The sequence below is a fragment of the Oncorhynchus nerka genome, linkage group LG11, assembly GCF_034236695.1.
Source record: "Oncorhynchus nerka isolate Pitt River linkage group LG11, Oner_Uvic_2.0, whole genome shotgun sequence".
NCBI lineage: Eukaryota > Metazoa > Chordata > Actinopteri > Salmoniformes > Salmonidae > Oncorhynchus > Oncorhynchus nerka.
Window position 1 is genome coordinate 8,992,454 of NC_088406.1, and position 17,500 is coordinate 9,009,953.

General features: G+C 44.9%; 1 protein-coding gene across 1 annotated transcript in view; it reads left to right on the plus strand.

Moving 5' to 3' along the window:
* Positions 1–17,500, plus strand: part of LOC115125359 (small G protein signaling modulator 2-like) — a 282,167-nt gene that overhangs the window by 210,962 nt on the left and 53,705 nt on the right. Inside the window, exons 9-11 of the mRNA XM_065024190.1 lie at positions 1,379–1,446; positions 3,071–3,234; positions 5,576–5,774. Of these exons, the coding sequence (XP_064880262.1) occupies positions 1,379–1,446; positions 3,071–3,234; positions 5,576–5,774 (431 nt within the window). The remainder of the gene's footprint in view (positions 1–1,378; positions 1,447–3,070; positions 3,235–5,575; positions 5,775–17,500) is intronic.

Sequence of the window (17,500 nt, forward strand, 5' to 3'; positions counted from 1 at the left end):
GTTCTATTTATCTGGAAGCGAGAGCGAACATGCATCGGCATTCTCAGCCAATCAGAGGGTGCATGATCCGCTCATGTTCACAGTGTGTGGCGAGAGGGCACCAGCTGATTGGCTGAGACCCTCAGGCTGTGCTGATCGAGATCGTTGAGGAGAGCTAAGCTAAGTGGCTCCAGCCGGACATAAACAAACATGCACATACTGTTAAAAAAAAAAAAAAAAAAATCTAGTTGATTCAACTAAATATGTACGTTGAAAACATTGTATGTTAAATGCACTGTGTTTGTGGGTGTCCCTAAACACATTTTTAAGGTAACTAACCTAAAAAAAAGCTACTAAATAATTAGTAAATCAGTTGAATGAACTATATATATTTCTTACAGTGCATAAACAGTGCATAAACAAGTGAAAATGTGAAAAAATGTCCTGCAGCGCCCTCAGCAGGTGTAATTCTCTAGACATAGACATATATTTACTGTGTCTAACCCTAACCCTGGAGGACAGTGACCTGGAGAAGAGGTAGGTACACAGTGGAAAGGCATAGGGGCCCAGTCTCAGTCCCTGTCACCATCGTTTGAAGCATACTGGGACCAACGTGCAGCGTGATCTGGGTTCCACGTCTTTATTTAGTGAAACACACAAAACAATAATGGAAACCGTGACGACAATGGAGTGTTGACATTCAACTACCCATAAACAATATCCCACAAAACACAGGTGGAACAAAGCTACCTGAATATGATCCCCAATTAGACACGACGATTACCAGCTGCCTCTAATTGGGAATCATACAAAATCACCAACGTAGAAAAACAAAACTAGAACCCCCACATAGAAATAATAAACTAGACTAAACCCCCAGTCACGCCCTGACCTACTCTACCATAGAAAATAAGGGCTCTCTATGGTCAGGACGTGACAGTCCAAAATGGCTGGGACTATTCTATTCCCTATGTAGTGCACTACTTTTGACCAGAGCACATACAGCCAATTCTTTATAAAGTGCACTACTTTTGACCAGAGCACATACAGCCAATTCTTTATAAAGTGCACTACTTTTCACCAGAGCCCTCAAAAGTAGTGCACTTTCGAAAAGGGTACCATTTCGGATGCATCCATATTCACATGCTTGTTGTATATACATTGTGTATAATGTGTCGCCCCCTAACAACTACCAGTACACCCTGGATCAAGCTCTTACCCATGTCCAAATGGATTGGGTTTTTGTTTGATTAGTTTACCTTTTCATAAAATGTAATCATTTAATTCACTCACTTTTCTCTCTCTCTCTTTCTCTCTCTCTTTCTCTCTCTCTCTCTCTCTCTCTTCTCTCTCTCTCTCTCTCTCTCTCTCTCTCTCTCTCTCTCTCTCTCTCTCTTAGTATCTATTGGGACTATGCGTTGACCGTGCCTTTGCGACAGGTCGTGTGCATTCACTGTCACCAGCGACGTGAGTCACAACACACACACACACACACACACATACACACGCACACACACACACATACACACAGACTATTACCAGGGCCCCATAGGGAACAGGGTGCTATTTAACCAGGGCCCAACAGGGAACAGGGTGCTATTTAACCAGGGCCCCATAGGGAACATGATGCTATTTAACCAGGGCTCCACAGGGAACAGGGTGCTATTTAACCAGGGCCCCATAGGGAACATGATGCTATTTAACCAGGGCCCAATAGGGAACAGGGTGCTATTTAACCAGGGCCCAATAGGGAACAGGGTGCTATTTAACCAGGCCCCCATAGGGAACAGGGTGCTATTTAACCAGGGCCCCATAGGGAACAGGGTGCTATTTAACCAGAGCCCAATAGGGAACAGGGTGCTATTTAACCAGGGCCCAATAGGGAACAGGGTGCTATTTAACCAGGGCCCAATAGGGAACAGGGTGCTATTTAACCAGGGCCCAATAGGGAACAGGGTGCTATTTAACCAGGGCCCAATAGGGAACAGGGTGCTATTTAACCAGGGCCCAATAGGGAACAGGGTGCTATTTAACCAGGGCCCAATAGGGAACAGGGTGCTATTTAACCAGGGCCCAATAGGGAACAGGGTGCTATTTAACCAGGGCCCAATAGGGAACAGGGTGCTATTTAACCAGGGCCCAATAGGGAACATGGTGCTATTTAACCAGGGCCCAATAGGGAACAGGGTGCTATTTAACCAGGGCCCCATAGGGAACAGGGTGCTATTTAACCAGGGCCCAATAGGGAACAGGGTGCTATTTAACCAGGGCCCAATAGGGAACAGGGTGCTATTTAACCAGGCCCCCATAGGGAACAGGGTGCTATTTAACCAGGGCCCAATAGGGAACAGGGTGCTATTTAACCAGGGCCCAATAGGGAACAGGGTGCTATTTAACCAGGGCCCAATAGGGAACAGGGTGCTATTTAACCAGGGCCCAATAGGGAACAGGGTGCTACTCAACCAGGGCCCCATAGGGAACAGGGTGCTATTTAACCAGGGCCCAATAGGGAACAGGGTGCTATTTAACCAGGGCCCAATAGGAAACAGGGTGCTATTTAACCAGGGCCCAATAGGGAACAGGGTGCTACTCAACCAGGGCCCAATAGGGAACAGGGTGCTATTTAACCATGGCCCAATAGGGAACAGGGTGCATTTTAACCAGGGCCCAATAGGGAACAGGGTGCTATTTAACCAGGGCCCAATAGGGAACAGGGTGCTACTCAACCAGGGCCCCATAGGGAACAGGGTGCTATTTGGGATGCTGCCATTGGAGGGCTGTGTGTTTTATGACTGTGTCCATTAAGCTATTCATTTCCTGGTTGCGGTTATTAAGTAAATGAGGGTTTAATTAACAGGTCTGGATGGAGGGCAAGAGGATATAGCTGCTCACTTCGCCTCATTTATCTTAGCGACTCCCTTCACCCGCCCCCATTACCGCTCCTCTCAATGTCTGTCTCTCTTTTCACACCCTTTCTTTCCATATCTACCTCTCTCTCTCTCCAACCTCCCCCTCTTTCTCTACCTCTCTCTACCTACTTCTGTCTCCCCCTTCTCTCTCTCCCCATCCCCCTCCCTCTCTCTCCCAATAGCTGACTGTGGTGGGACGTTGGTGCTGGTTAATCAGGATGGTATCCAGCGCCCCCCCCTCCACTTCCCTCCCGGCGGCCACCTTTTGGCCTTTCTGTCCTGCCTGGAGACGGGCCTGCTTCCCCGGGGTCAGCTGGAGCCTCCACTCTGGAGCCAGAGAGGCAAGGTGTGTGCTATTAACCACTGGCCTCAGAACAGATCTAGTAAAATATTATATAAACAGAGAGGTAAGGTAAGTAGTAAGTGCGTGTTACTAAGAACTGACCCCAGAACAGATACAACACCACTCTGGTCACAGAGAGGTAAAGGGCCATAATAATATTTACATTGACATTTTAGCAGACGCTATTATTAGTGTTAAGTGCTATGCTCAAGGGCACATCGCCAGATTTTTCACCTAGTCGGCTCGGGGATTCGAACCAGCAACTTTTTGGTTACTGACCCAACCCTCTTAACAGCTAGGCTGCCTGCCACTCTATAATAATAATACATATACAAATATACAGTACCAGTCAAATGTTTGGACACACCTACTCATTCAAGGGTTTTTTCTTTATTTTTACTATTTTCTACACTGTAGAATAATAGTGAAGACATCAAAACTATGAAATAACACATGTGGAATCATGTAGTAACCAAATCAAAATATATATATTTTTTATATTTGAGATTCTTCAAAGCATTTCAATTAAGATTCCACCCTTTGCATTGATGACAGCTTTGCACACTCTTGGCATTCTCTCAACCAGCTTCACCTGGAATGCTTTTTCCAACAGTCTTGAAGGAGTTCCCACATATGCTGAGCACTTGTTGGCTGCTTTTCCTTCACTCTGCGGTCCAACTCATCCCAAACCATCTCAATTGGGTTGAGGTCAGGTGATTGTGGAGGCCAGGTCATCTGATGCGACACTCAATCACTCTCTTTTTTGGTCAAATAGCCCTTACACAGCCTGGAGGTGTGTTGGGTCATTGTCCTGTTGAAAAACAAATAATAGTGGGACTAAGTGAAAACCAGATGGGATGGGGTATCGCTACAGAATGCTGTGGTAACCATGCTGGTTAATTGTGCCTTGAATTCTAAATAAATCACTGACAGTGTCACCAGCAAAGCACCCCCACACCATCACACATCCTCCTCCATGCTTCACGGAGGGAACCACACATGCAGAGATCATCTTTTCACCTACTCTGCGTCTCACAAAGACATGGCAGTTGGAACCAAAAATCTCAAATTTGGACCCATCAGACCAAAGGACAGATTTCCACCGGTCTAATGTCCATTGCTCGTGTTTCTTGGCCCAAGCAAGTCTCTTCTACTTATTGGTGTCCTTCAGTAGTGGTTTCTTTGTAGCAATTCAACCATGAAGGCCTGATTCACAGTCTACTCTGAACAGTTGATGTTGAGATGTGTCTGTTACTTGAACTCTGTGACCCATTTATTTGGTCTGCAATTTCTGAGTTTGGTAACTCTAATGAACGTATCCTCTGCAGCAGAGGTATCTCTAGGTCTTCCTGTGGCGGTCCTCATGAGAGCCAGTTTCATCATAGCGCTTGATGGTTTTTGCGACTGCACTTGAAGAAACTTTCAAAGTTCTTGACATTTTCCATATTGAGTGACCTTAATGTCTTAAAGTAATGATGGAGTGTCGTTTCTCTTTGCTTATTTGAGCTGTTCTTGCCATAATATGGTCTTGGTCTTTTACAAAATAGGACTATCTTCTGTGTACCACCCCTACTTTGTCACAACACATCTGATTGGCTCAAATAATTAAGAAGGAAATTAATTCCATAAATTAACTTTTAACAAGGCACACCTGTTAATTGAAATGCATTCCAGGTGACTCCCTCGTGAAGCTGGTTGAGAGAATGCCAAGAGTGTGCAAAGCTGTCATCAAGGCAAAGGGTGGCTACTTTGAAGAATCCTTTAACGCTTTTTTGGTTACTACATGATTCCATATGTGTTATTTCATAGTTGTGATGTCTTCACTATTATTCTACAGTGTAGAAAATAGTACAAATAAAGAACAACCCTTGAATGAGTAGGTGTGTAGGTTCAAACTTTTGACTGGTACTATAAATATAATATACTCCGCTCAGCAGACGCTTTTATCCAAAGCGACTTACAGTCAGTCATGTTGCGTACACGATACGTAGGGGTGGTCTCAGGAATCAAATTCACTACCTTTCTAACTGAGCTACCAGAACAACAGAACCGTAACTACAACAAGCAACTATACATACATACATACTGTAAACTATAAAATTTTGCTGAATCCCGTGACAGTGTAAAACATGTGTGTGTCTGTGTGAGCATGCGCGTGTGTGTGTTTGTATGTGTGTGTGTGTGTGTGTGTGTGTGAGCATGCGCGTGCGTGTGTTTGTATGTGTGTGTGTGTGTGTGTGTGTGTGTGTGTGTGTGTGTGTATGCATTTATCTGTGTGTGTCTGTGTTTGCGTATGTGCATGCGCCTATATATGTGTGTGTGTGTGCGTGTGTGTTTATTCCAGGGTAAGGTGTTTCCTAAGCTAAGGAAGAGGACCAGCACTGTCAGGCTGGTAGATCAGGAGGGAGAGGAGCAGACTGCCAGGCTGGTAGATCAGGAGGGAGAGGAGCAGACTGCCAGGCTGGTAGATCAGGAGGGAGAGGAGCAGACAGCAGCTGACTACGTGTTCCGCATTGTCTACCCTGGACGCCACCACGACTCTAGTGAGTGATCCCCTCCTCCCAAAACACACACACACACACACACACACACACACACACACACACACACACACACACACACACACACACACACACACACACACCATCCTTGGACATGCATGATAGACTTCACTGTAAAAGTTCTTCTTGTCCTCTCTGTCTGCTGTTGAGTCTCTTTGCATCTATGTTTGTGTTTAGCAAACAGGTAGGTATCGTTACGCAGCGAGAGAATGGACAGAGAGTTACAGGACCTATCTATCCTGAGCGTTCTGGATGATGGACAGAGAGTTACAGGACCTATCTATCCTGAGCGTTCTGGATGATGGACAGAGAGTTACAGGACCTATCTATCCTGAGCGTTCTGGATGATGGACAGAGAGTTACAGGACCTATCTATCCTGAGCGTTCTGGAGAATGGACAGAGAGTTACAGGACCTATCTATCCTGAGCGTTCTGGATGTTTGAATTCACTATTTCCTTTGGTTTGTATGTCTGTCTGCTGTAAACTGCAGAGACTGCAAGCGGTAGAGCCTGTACACGGTAGAGGCTGTAGACGGTAGAGGCTGTAGACGGTAGGGACTGTACACGGTAGAGGCTGTAGACGGTAGAGGCTGTAGACGGTAGAGACTGTACACGGTAGAGGCTGTAGACGGTAGAGGCTGTAGACGGTAGAGGCTGTAGACGGTAGAGACTGTAGACGGTAGAGGCTGTAGACGGTAGAGGTTGTACACGGTAGAGACTGTAGACGGTAGAGACTACACGGTAGAGGCTGTACACGGTAGAGGCTGTAGACGGTAGAGGTTGTAGACGGTAGAGGCAGTAGAAGGTAGAGGCAGTAGAAGGTAGAGGCTGTAGACGGTAGAGGATGTACACGGTAGAGGCTGTACATGGTAGAGGCTGTAGAAGGTAGAGGCTGTACACGGTAGAGGCTGTAGAAGGAAGAGGCTGTAGACGGTAGAGGCTATACACGGTAGAGGTTGTAGACGGTAGAGGCTGTAGACGGTAGAGGCTGTAGACGGTAGAGGCTGTAGAAGGTAGAGGCTGTAGACGGTAGAGGCTATACACGGTAGAGGTTGTAGACGGTAGAGGATGTAGACGGTAGAGTCTGTAGAAGGTAGAGGCTGTAGAAGGTAGAGGCTGTAGACGGTAGAGGGTGTAGAAGGTAGAGGCTATAGAAGGTAGAGGCTGTAGACGGTAGAGACTGTAGACGGTAGAGGTTGTAGACGGTAGAGGCTGTAGACGGTAGAGGTTGTACACGGTAGAGACTGTAGACGGTAGAGACTACACGGTAGAGGCTTTACACGGTAGAGGCTGTACACGGTAGAGGCTGTAGACGGTAGAGGTTGTAGACGGTAGAGGCTGTAGAAGGTAGAGGCTGTAGAAGGTAGAGGCTGTAGACGGTAGAGGATGTACACGGTAGAGGCTGTACATGTAGAGGCTGTAGAAGGTAGAGGCTGTACACGGTAGAGGCTGTAGAAGGTAGAGGCTGTAGACGGTAGAGGCTATACACGGTAGAGGTTGTAGACGGTAGAGGCTGTAGACGGTAGAGGCTGTAGACGGTAGAGGCTGTAGAAGGTAGAGGCTGTAGACGGTAGAGGCTATACACGGTAGAGGTTGTAGACAGTAGAGGCTGTAGACGGTAGAGTCTGTAGAAGGTAGAGGCTGTAGAAGGTAGAGGCTGTAGACGGTAGAGGCTGTAGAAGGTAGAGGCTGTAGAAGGTAGAGGCTGTAGACGGTAGAGGCTGTAGAAGGTAGAGGCTGTAGAAGGTGGTGGCTGTAAACGGTAGAGGCTGTAGAAGGTGGTGGCTGTAAACGGTAGAGACTGTAAACGGTAGAGGCTGTAAACAGTAGAGCCTGTAAACAGTAGAGGCTGTAAACGGTAGAGGATGTAAGGATCCCTCCAGACCTATAGGTGGAGCTGTTCTGTATGTATAACACTGTGTGTTTTATCCATGGACATTAACACCAGTAGATGGTGATAGCGCTGACATCATCCAGGTATTCCTATGGAAAACTCCAGATGGTGCATGAAGCCAGAAGTACTGAATGGCACCAGAAAAATCGCTAAGGATCATGGTCGATGTAGTCGTTTTCATCCTGCCTGAGAGAGTCAACCTTAATGACTATGGATCTTCCTCGTAGCCTGCCGGCCCGTGATTGGTCTGTGTCAGCACGTGGTCCTGTGTAACGACAAATGTAGTAGTCAGAATGGATCATTATTTAATGAAATATCTCAATTTGTAGCAAACTGTAAAATAATTAAATGTGGGGATTGAACTTCATCAAAATAAACGTTCTGGCGACCGTAATTTACATAGGCTTTCTAGGGCAGACTTTACACAGTAACCGACCAGCAGAACTCGTGACACTCCAGACCGTACACTGGGGGGCATCGCCTGGTATATAGCAGTGCCTGTAAACTACCACCACACCACCAGGCCTATAGATGGCGCTGTGCTGTATGTTTAACTGTGTGATCTGTGTGTATTATTACCTGGTTATATAGCAGTGACTATAAACTACCACCACACCACCAGGCCTATAGATGGCGCTGTGCTGTATGTTTAACTGTGTGATCTGTGTGTATTATTACCTGGTTATATAGCAGTGACTATAAACTACCACCACACCACGGGCAGCCGTGCTCCCTCGCTGGATGATGATGAAGAGGAAGAGGACAGACTCCAGGCTATGATCTCAATGATGTGTTGGCGGAACCTCACAGATCCTAATGTCATGAAAGGTTTTTATCCATCACCTGACCCCCCCACCCCCCCGGTCCATCCCTCCCCCATCCTACCCAGCATGCACCCCGTAACTCGAATCAAAAAACCCTCTCCTTTAAACCCCTGTTGTGTGTCTTTGTCCCCATGGCTTATCCCAACAGTGCAGAGTAGGTAGAATATGGTTGGAGAGCGGTGAGCTGTTGAGGTTCCTCTTGCTCTTTGATACAATGACAAAACTATTGGTTTTGGTGTAAAGTTCCCGTGAACAAATCAATACCAGAGATTTTTTTTCACTTGTCTTAAAATTCATTTACAGTCACTGTCAGATGTAGAAATATAGTTTTTTGGGGGGGTAGGGCTTTGCAGGCAGAAACTTTAGCTTTTGCAGGCAGAAACTAAACACACATAATGGGTTTATAACAGCTTTTATAGGGACTCATAATAGAATGATATTGTGTTATAATAGTGACCTGACTGCACTGCTATCATAACAACAGGATGTTAGCTGCGTTGCCATGGTGAGAACTACATCTAGGTCAAGTGGCACGTCCCTGTGTGCAGAAGAGATAGAGGGGAAGAGATAGAGGTACTGTGTAAAGAGAGAGCGATATAGGGAGGGAGAGAGCGAAAGAGAGAGAGAGGGAGAGAGTGAAAGAGGGAGAGAGTGAAAGAGGGAGAGAGTGGTAGAGAGAGAGAGTTAGAGAGAGAGAGGTAGAGAGAGAGTTAGAGAGAGAGAGGTAGAGAGAGAGAGGTATAGAGAGAGAGATCAAGAGAGAGAGAGAGAGGTAGAGAGAGAGGTAGAGAGAGAGAGAGAGGGGTAGAGAGAGAGAGAGAGGGGTAGAGAGAGAGGTAGAGAGAGGTAGAGAGAGAGAGAGAGGTAGAGAGAGAGGTAGAGAGAGAGAGGTAGAGAGAGAGAGAGGTAGAGAGAGAGGTAGAGGTAGAGAGAGAGAGAGAGGTAGAGAGAGAGAGAGAGAGGTAGAGAGAGAGAGAGAGGTAGAGAGAGAGAGAGGTAGAGAGAGAGAGGTAGAGAGAGAGAGGTAGAGAGAGAGAGAGAGAGAGGTAGAGAGAGAGAGAGAGAGAGAGAGAGACATAAAGCCAATCTAATGTAACCGATTCACACTGTAGCCTAGCATTACCTGACCCCCACCTTTATTTACCATGTAGGAACCTTGAAACAAAAGGCTGCTTGTACTGCTGTAGATCAGAACATAGAAATAGAATCTGTAGATCAGAACATAGAAATAGAATCTGTAGATCAGAACATAGAAATATAATCTGTAGATCAGACTATAGAAATAGAATCTGTAGATCAGAACATAGAAATTGAATCTGTAGATCAGAACATAGAAATAGAATCTGTAGATCAGAACATAGAAATATAATCTGTAGATCAGACTATAGAAATATAATCTGTAGATCAGAACATAGAAATTGAATCTGTAGATCAGAACATAGAAATAGAAGCTGTAGATCAGAACATAGAAATAGAATCTGTAGATCAGACCATAGAAATAGAAAGGGCACCCCCATTTAATGGCTCTGAGACCCTTCTACTGGTTGTATTTCTTTTTGTCAAACTGACAGCAATATGTATAATATCTGTGGCTCAGTGCTCTACCAGCTGAGCCACAGAGGACTGGTGACTGACTGGCCACTGGTTTCAACATAACAAAACATGGTTTTAATATAAGATACTGTAGCCTATTCTCTTTCTCTCAGTTTGCTGTAATATGGACCTCTAGTCACCTTGGGTGACCCTGTAATGTTAGCAGCTTGCGGATACATCTCAGATGACTGTCCTCCCTCCCTGGTCCCTTTAGAGACTGTTATCTCAGATGACTGTCCTCCCTCCCTGGTCCCTTTAGAGACTGTTATCTCTGATGACTGTCCTCCCTCCCTGGGCCCTTTAGAGACTGTTATCTCTGATGACTGTCCTCCATCCTGGTCCCTCCCTCAGATGTCCCTTTAGAGACTGTTATCTCAGATGACTGTCCTCCCTCCCTGGTCCCCTGTTTTAGAGACTGTCCTCCCCTTATCTCAGATGACTGTCCTCCCTCCCTGGGCCCTTTAGAGACTGTTATCTCAGATGACTGTCCTCCCTCCCTGGTCCCTTTAGAGACTGTTATCTCAGATGACTGTCCTCCCTCCCTGGTCCCTTTAGAGACTGTTATCTCAGATGACTGTTCTCCCTCCCTGGTCCCTTTAGAGACTGTTATCTCTGATGACTGTCCTCCCTCCCTGGTCCCTTTAGAGACTGTTATCTCAGATGACTGTCCTCCCTCCCTGGTCCCTTTAGAGACTGTTATCTCTGATGACTGTCCTCCATCCCTGGTCCATGACTGTCCTCCCTCCCTGGTCCCTTTAGAGACTGTTATCTCAGATGACTGTCCTCCCTCCCTGGTCCCTTTAGAGACTGTTATCTCAGATGACTGTCCTCCCTCCCTGGTCCCTTTAGAGACTGTTATCTCAGATGACTGTCCTCCCTCCCTGGTCCCTTTAGAGACTGTTATCTCTGATGACTGTCTTCCCTCCTGTTATCTGATATTCCCAACTACTGTGGTCCTCTCCTCTCAGTGGAGCAGTACCATGTTATTCCCAATTACTGTGGTCCTCTTCTCTCCTCTCAGTGGAGCAGTACCATGTTATTCCCAATTACTGTGGTCCTCTCCTCTCAATAGAGCAGTACCATGTTATTCCCAATTACTGTGGTCCTCTTCTCTCCTCTCAGTGGAGCAGTATCATGTTATTCCCAGTCACTGTGGTCCTCTCCTCTCAATAGAGCAGTACCATGTTATTCCCAGTCACTGTGGTCCTCTTCTCTCAGTGGAGCAGTACCATGTTATTCCCAGTCACTGTGGTCCTCTCCTCTCAATAGAGCAGTACCATGTTATTCCCAGTCACTGTGGTCCTCTTCTCTGCTCTCAGTGGAGCAGTACCATGTTATTCCCAATTACTGTGGTCCTCTTCTCTCCTCTCAGTGGAGCAGTACCATGTTATTCCCAATTACTGTGGTCCTCTTCTCTCCTCTCAGTGGAGCAGTACCATGTTATTCCCAGTCACTGTGGTCCTCTCTTCTCAATAGAGCAGTACCATGTTATTCCCAGTCACTGTGGTCCTCTTCTCTCCTCTCAATAGAGCAGTACCATGTTATTCCCAGTCAATGTGGTCCTCTTTTCTCCTCTCAATAGAGCAGTACCATGTTATTCCCAGTCACTGTGTTCCTCTCCTCTCAGCGCTGTTGGGTCTGGGTTTTGGGGCACAAAGAAATGCTTTGATAATTTGCTCTGTTGTTTTTCCTGTTGTTGGTTTGGTTTTCTTAACCCTTCTGTCTACTTGTTTAGTTTTTGTTTTGGCTCCGTTGTCTTCATTTACGTTCACTGCAACATGCCTGACCTGTTTGCATGTGAGATATGCAGCAACCAGTTTCATTTTGTTTTTAAAGGTGTGTTGTTTGTTTCTACTGGTAGGAATACCCCCTCTCTCTCTATCTCTCACTCTATATATAGACTGTATCTCTATGTCTCTCTATATATATATATATACACTGCTCAAAAAAATAAAGGGAACACTAAAATAACACATCCTAGATCTGAATGAATGAAATATTCTTATTCAATGCTTTTTTCTTTACATAGTTGAATGTGCTGACGACAAAATCACACAAAAATGATCAAGGGAAATCAAATGTATCAACCCATGGAGGTCTGGATTTGGAATCACACTCAAAATTAAAGTGGAAAACCACACTACAGGCTGATCCAACTTTGATGTAATGTCCTTAAAACAAGTTAAAAATGAGGCTCAGTAGTGTGTGTGGTCTCCACGTGCCTGTATGACCTCCCTACAACGCCTGGGCATGCTCCTGATGAGGTGGCGGATGGTCTCCTGAGGGATCTCCTCCCAGACCTGGACTAAACATCCGCCATCTCCTGGACAGTCTGTGGTGCAACGTGGCGTTGGTGGATGGAGCGAGACATGATGTCCCAGATGTGCTCAATTGGATTCAGGTCTGGGGAAGTCCATAGCATCAATTCCTTCCTCTTGCAGGAACTGCTGACACACTCCAGCCACATGAGGTCTAGCATTGTCTTGCATTAGGAGGAACCCAGGGCCAACCGCACCAGCATATGGTCTCACAAGGGGTCTGAGGATCTCATCTCGGTACCTAATGGCAGTCAGGCTACCTCTGGCGAGCACATGCAGGGCTGTGCGGCCCCCCAAAGAAATGCCACCCCACACCATGACTGACCCACCGCCAAACCGGTCATGCTGGAGGATGTTGCAGGCAGAAGAACGTTCTCCACGGCGTCTCCAGACTCTGTCACGTGTGTCACATGTGCTCAGTGTGAACCTGCTTTAATCTGTGAAGAGCAAAGGGCGCCAGTGGCGAATTTGCCAATGTTGGTGTTCTCTGGCAAATGCCAAACGTCCTGCACGGTGTTGAGCTGTAAGCACAACCCCCACCTGTGGACGTCGGGCCCTCATACCACCCTCATGGAGTCTGTTTCTGACTGTTTGAGCAGACACATGCACATTTGTGGCCTGCTGGAGGTCATTTTGCAGGGCTCTGGCAGTGCTCCTCCTGCTCCTCCTTGCACAAAGGTGGAGGTAGCGGTCCTGCTGCTGGGTTGTTGCCCTCCTACGGCCTCCTCCACATCTCCTGATGTACTGGCCTGTCTCCTGGTAGCGCCTCCATGCTCTGGACACTACACTGACAGAAACAGCAAATCTTCTTGCCACAGCTCGCATTGATGTGCCATCCTGGATGAGCTGCACTACCTGAGCCACTTGCGTGGCTTGTAGACTCCGCCTCATGCTACCACTAGAGTGAAAGCACCGCCAGCATTCAAAAGTGACCAAAACATCAGCCAGGAAGCATAGGAACTGAGAAGTTGTCTGTGATAACCACTTGCAGAACCACTCCTTTATTGGGGGTGTCTTGCTAACTGCCTATAATTTCCACCTGTTGTCTATTCCATTTGCACAACAGCATGTGAAATGTATTTTCAATCAGTGTTGCTTCCTAAGTGGACAGTTTGATTTCACAGAAGTGTGATTGACTTGGAGTTACATTGTGTTGTTTAAGTGTTCCCTTTATTTTTTTGAGCTGTGTATATACAGTTGATGTCCGAAGTGTACATACACCTTAGCCAAATGCATTTAAACTCAGATTTCCACAATTCCTGACATTTAATCCTAGTAAACATTCCCTGTTTTAGGACAGTTAGGATCACCACTATGTTTTAAGAATGTGAAATGTCAGATTGAATAGTAGAGAGAAAGATTTATTTCAGCTTTTAATTTTTTCTTCACATTCCCAGTGGGTCAGAAGTTTACATACATTCAATTAGTATTTGGTAGCATTGGCTTTAAATTGTTTAACTTGGGTCAAACGTTTCGGGTAGCCTTCCACAAGCTTCCCACAATAAGTTGGGTGAATTTTGGCCCATTCCTCCTGACAGAGCTGGTGTAACTGAGTCAGGTTTGTAGGCCTCCTTGCTCGCACACACTTTTTCAGTTCTGCCCACAAATTGTCTATAGGATTGAGGTCAGGGCTTTGTGATGGCCACTCCAATACCTCGACTTTGTTGTCCTTAAACCATTTTGCCACAACTTTGGAAGTATGCTTGGGGTCATTGTCCATTTGGAAGACCCAAATTGCGACCAAGCTTTAACTGATGTCTTGAGATGTTGCTTCAAAATATCCATATAATTTTCCTACCTCATTAAGCCTTCTATTTTGTGAAGTGCACCAGTCCCTCCTGCAGCAAAGCACCCCCACAACATGATGCTGCCACCCCTGTGCTTCATGGTTGGGATGGTGTTCTTCAGCTTGCAAGCCTTCGCCTTTCTCCTCCAAACATAATGATGGTCATTATGGCCGAACAGTTCTATTTTTGTTTCATCAGACCAGAGGACATTTCTCCAAAAAGTACAATCTTTGTCCCATGTGCAGTTGCAAACCGTAGTCTGGCTTTTTTCATGGCGGTTTTGGAGCAGTGGCTTCTTCCTTGCTGAGTGACCTTTCAGGTTATGTCGATATAGGACTCGTTTTACTGTGGATATAGATACTTTTGTACCTGTTTCCTCCAGCATCTTCACAAGGTCCTTTGCATTTTTCGCACCAAAGTACGTTCATCTCTAGGAGACAGAATGCGTCTCCTTCCTGAGCGGTATGACGGCTGCGTGGTCCCATGGTGTTTATACTTGTTTGTACAGACGAACATGGTACCTTCAGGCGTTTGAAAATTGCTCCCAAGAATGAACCAGACATGTGCAGGTCTACATTTTTTTTCTGAGGTCTTGGCTGATTTCTTTTGATTTTCCCATGATGTCAAGCAAAGAGGCACTGAGTTTGAAGGTAGGCCTTGAAATACATCCACAGGTACACCTCCAATTGACTCAAATGATGTCACTTAGCATATCAGAAGATTCTAAAGCCATGACATAATTATCTGGAATTTTCCAAGCTATTTAAAGGCACAGTTAACTTAGTGTATGTAAACTTCTGACCCCCTGGAATTGTGATACAGTGAATTATAAGTTAAATAATCTGTCTGTAAACAAAACAAAAAAATGACTTGTTTCATGCGCAAAGGAGATGTCCTAACCGACTTGCCAAAATGTATAGTTTGTTTACAAGAAATCTGTGGAGTGGTTGAAAAATGCGTTTTATTGACTCTAACCTAAGTGTATGTAAACTTCCCACTTCAACTCTCTATATAATTTTGATTGAAATCTTTGCTCTGATTTAGTTCTTCCTCTTTCTCTGTTGGTCGTTTTTTCTGCAATGCTGTTCACTGTAATTCTTCACTAACCCAGGTCGTCCCCTCGTCCCTTCCATTGTGACGGCTAGGTCCTGTGGGGTTCCGCAGTAGTAGAGACATGGACAACACTATGGTTCCTACCCTGTTACCGTATTGTTATGTCAACACCCGGGAGTGTATACCAAAAACACTAAAAATCACTTCCTGTTGAACTTTGAACTCGCATAGCCCAACAAAATACATTTTCTAGGGAGTCCGAATGCGGGGTATCCTATTCCAGGCAGCATTTTATGTTTGGTTATGTTTTATCGTTTTGATTTCTGGTTTCTTTTTGCTGAACAACCAAAGAACAGCTACTCATATTTATAACAGGTCATCTGCTCCACCCTGAAGAATTAAGGTGAAGAGCATTTATTTTGATGTTGATGTTTTTATGATTATTTCTTTGTATTTTTGGTATACCCTTAATGGACATTTAGTTGTTTTCTTTTTGTTCCTGTTTTGACATTTTGCTTTTTTCTTTTGTCGTCATGTTCTGCTTTATGCTTCCTGCCTGAGAACCCCGCTGCCCTGTCTCTCTCCTCATGTCCTTCTCCTCCCCCTCTCCCCCTCTCCCTCCCTCTCTCCTCTCCTCTCCTAATGTAATTTTTGGTCTTTTTTTTTGTAGAGACAGTTTGTGCTCTGTGCCTTCTCTCTGACTGGGCTCTATAAGCATGCCTTCCCAGCATCCTCTCTGCCTGGCCTAATCCCCCAGCATGCTCTGCTCTGTCTGCTCACTTCCTTCCTTCGATTTGCTTCCAAAACTCTCGCTTCCCAAAACTTCTTCTTATTCAATTCCACGTTTTTGTTTATTCTCAATATGATGTTTTTGTGTTTTATGATGTTTGTCTGACTCACTTATGGATAACCATATACATACAGTGCTTTCAGGAAGTATTCACACCCCATTACTTCTTCTACATTTTGTTGTCCTGCAGCCTGAATTTAAAATGGATTTCCATGAGATTTTGTGTCACTGGCCTACACACAATAACCCCCAAAATGTCAAAGTGAAATTATGTTTTCAGAAATGTTTACAAATTAATCAAAATGAAAATCTGAAATGTTTTGAGTCAATAAATATTCAAACCCTTTGTTATGGCAATGCCTAAATACATTCAGGAGTAAACAAGTCACATAATAAGTTGCATGGACTCACTCTGGATGCAATAATTAACATGATTTTGGAATGACTACCTCATAGTCATACCTCGCCTCGGGCGGCAGCGTAGCCTAGTGGTTAGAGCGTTGGACTAGTAACCTGAAGGTTGTAAGTTCAAACCCCCAAGCTGACAAGATACAAATCTGTCGTTCTGCCCCCGAACAAGGCAGTTAACCCACTGTTCCTAGGCCGTCATTGAAAATAAGAATTTGTTCTTAACTGTCTGTACCCCACACAAACAATTATTTCTAAAGTCCCTCAGTCAAGCAACCACAAAGACCAGGGAAGTTTTCCAATACTGATCAAAGGGCACCTATTGGTAGATGTATACAAATAAGACATTGAATATCCCTTTGATCATGGAGAAGTTATTAATTACACAGTTGCTATAAAAATACAGGCATCCTTCCTAACTAAGTTGCCAGAGAGGAAGGAAACCGCTCAGGGATTTCACCATGATGGTGACTTAAAAACAGTTATGGAGTTTAATGGCTTTGATAGGAAAAAACTGAGGATGGATCAACATTGTAGTTACTCCACAATACTAAATGAAAAGGAGAAAACCTGTACAAAATGAAAATATTCCAAAACATGCATTCTGTTTGCAACAGTAAATCTGTGAAAAATGTGGCACAGAAATGAACTTTTTGTCCTGAATACAAAGCGTTATATTTGGGGCAAATCCAACACAACATGTCACTGACACAACATAAGGACAATTACCTAAAACACAAAGCCAAATATCCACTTGAGTTTCTTACCAAGACGACATTGAGTGGCCTATTTACAGTTTTGACTTAAATCGAAAATATATGGCAACACTTGAAAATGGCTGTCTAGCAATGAACAACTTGACAGAGTTTGAATAATTAGAAAAATGGGCAAAAATTGTACAATCCAGGTGTGCAAAGCTCTTAGAGACCAAGAAAGACTCACAGCTGTAATCGCTGCCAATTGACTCAGGAGTGTAAATACTTATGTAAATGAACCATTTCTGTATTTAATATTCAATACATTTGCAAAAATGTTTTTTTT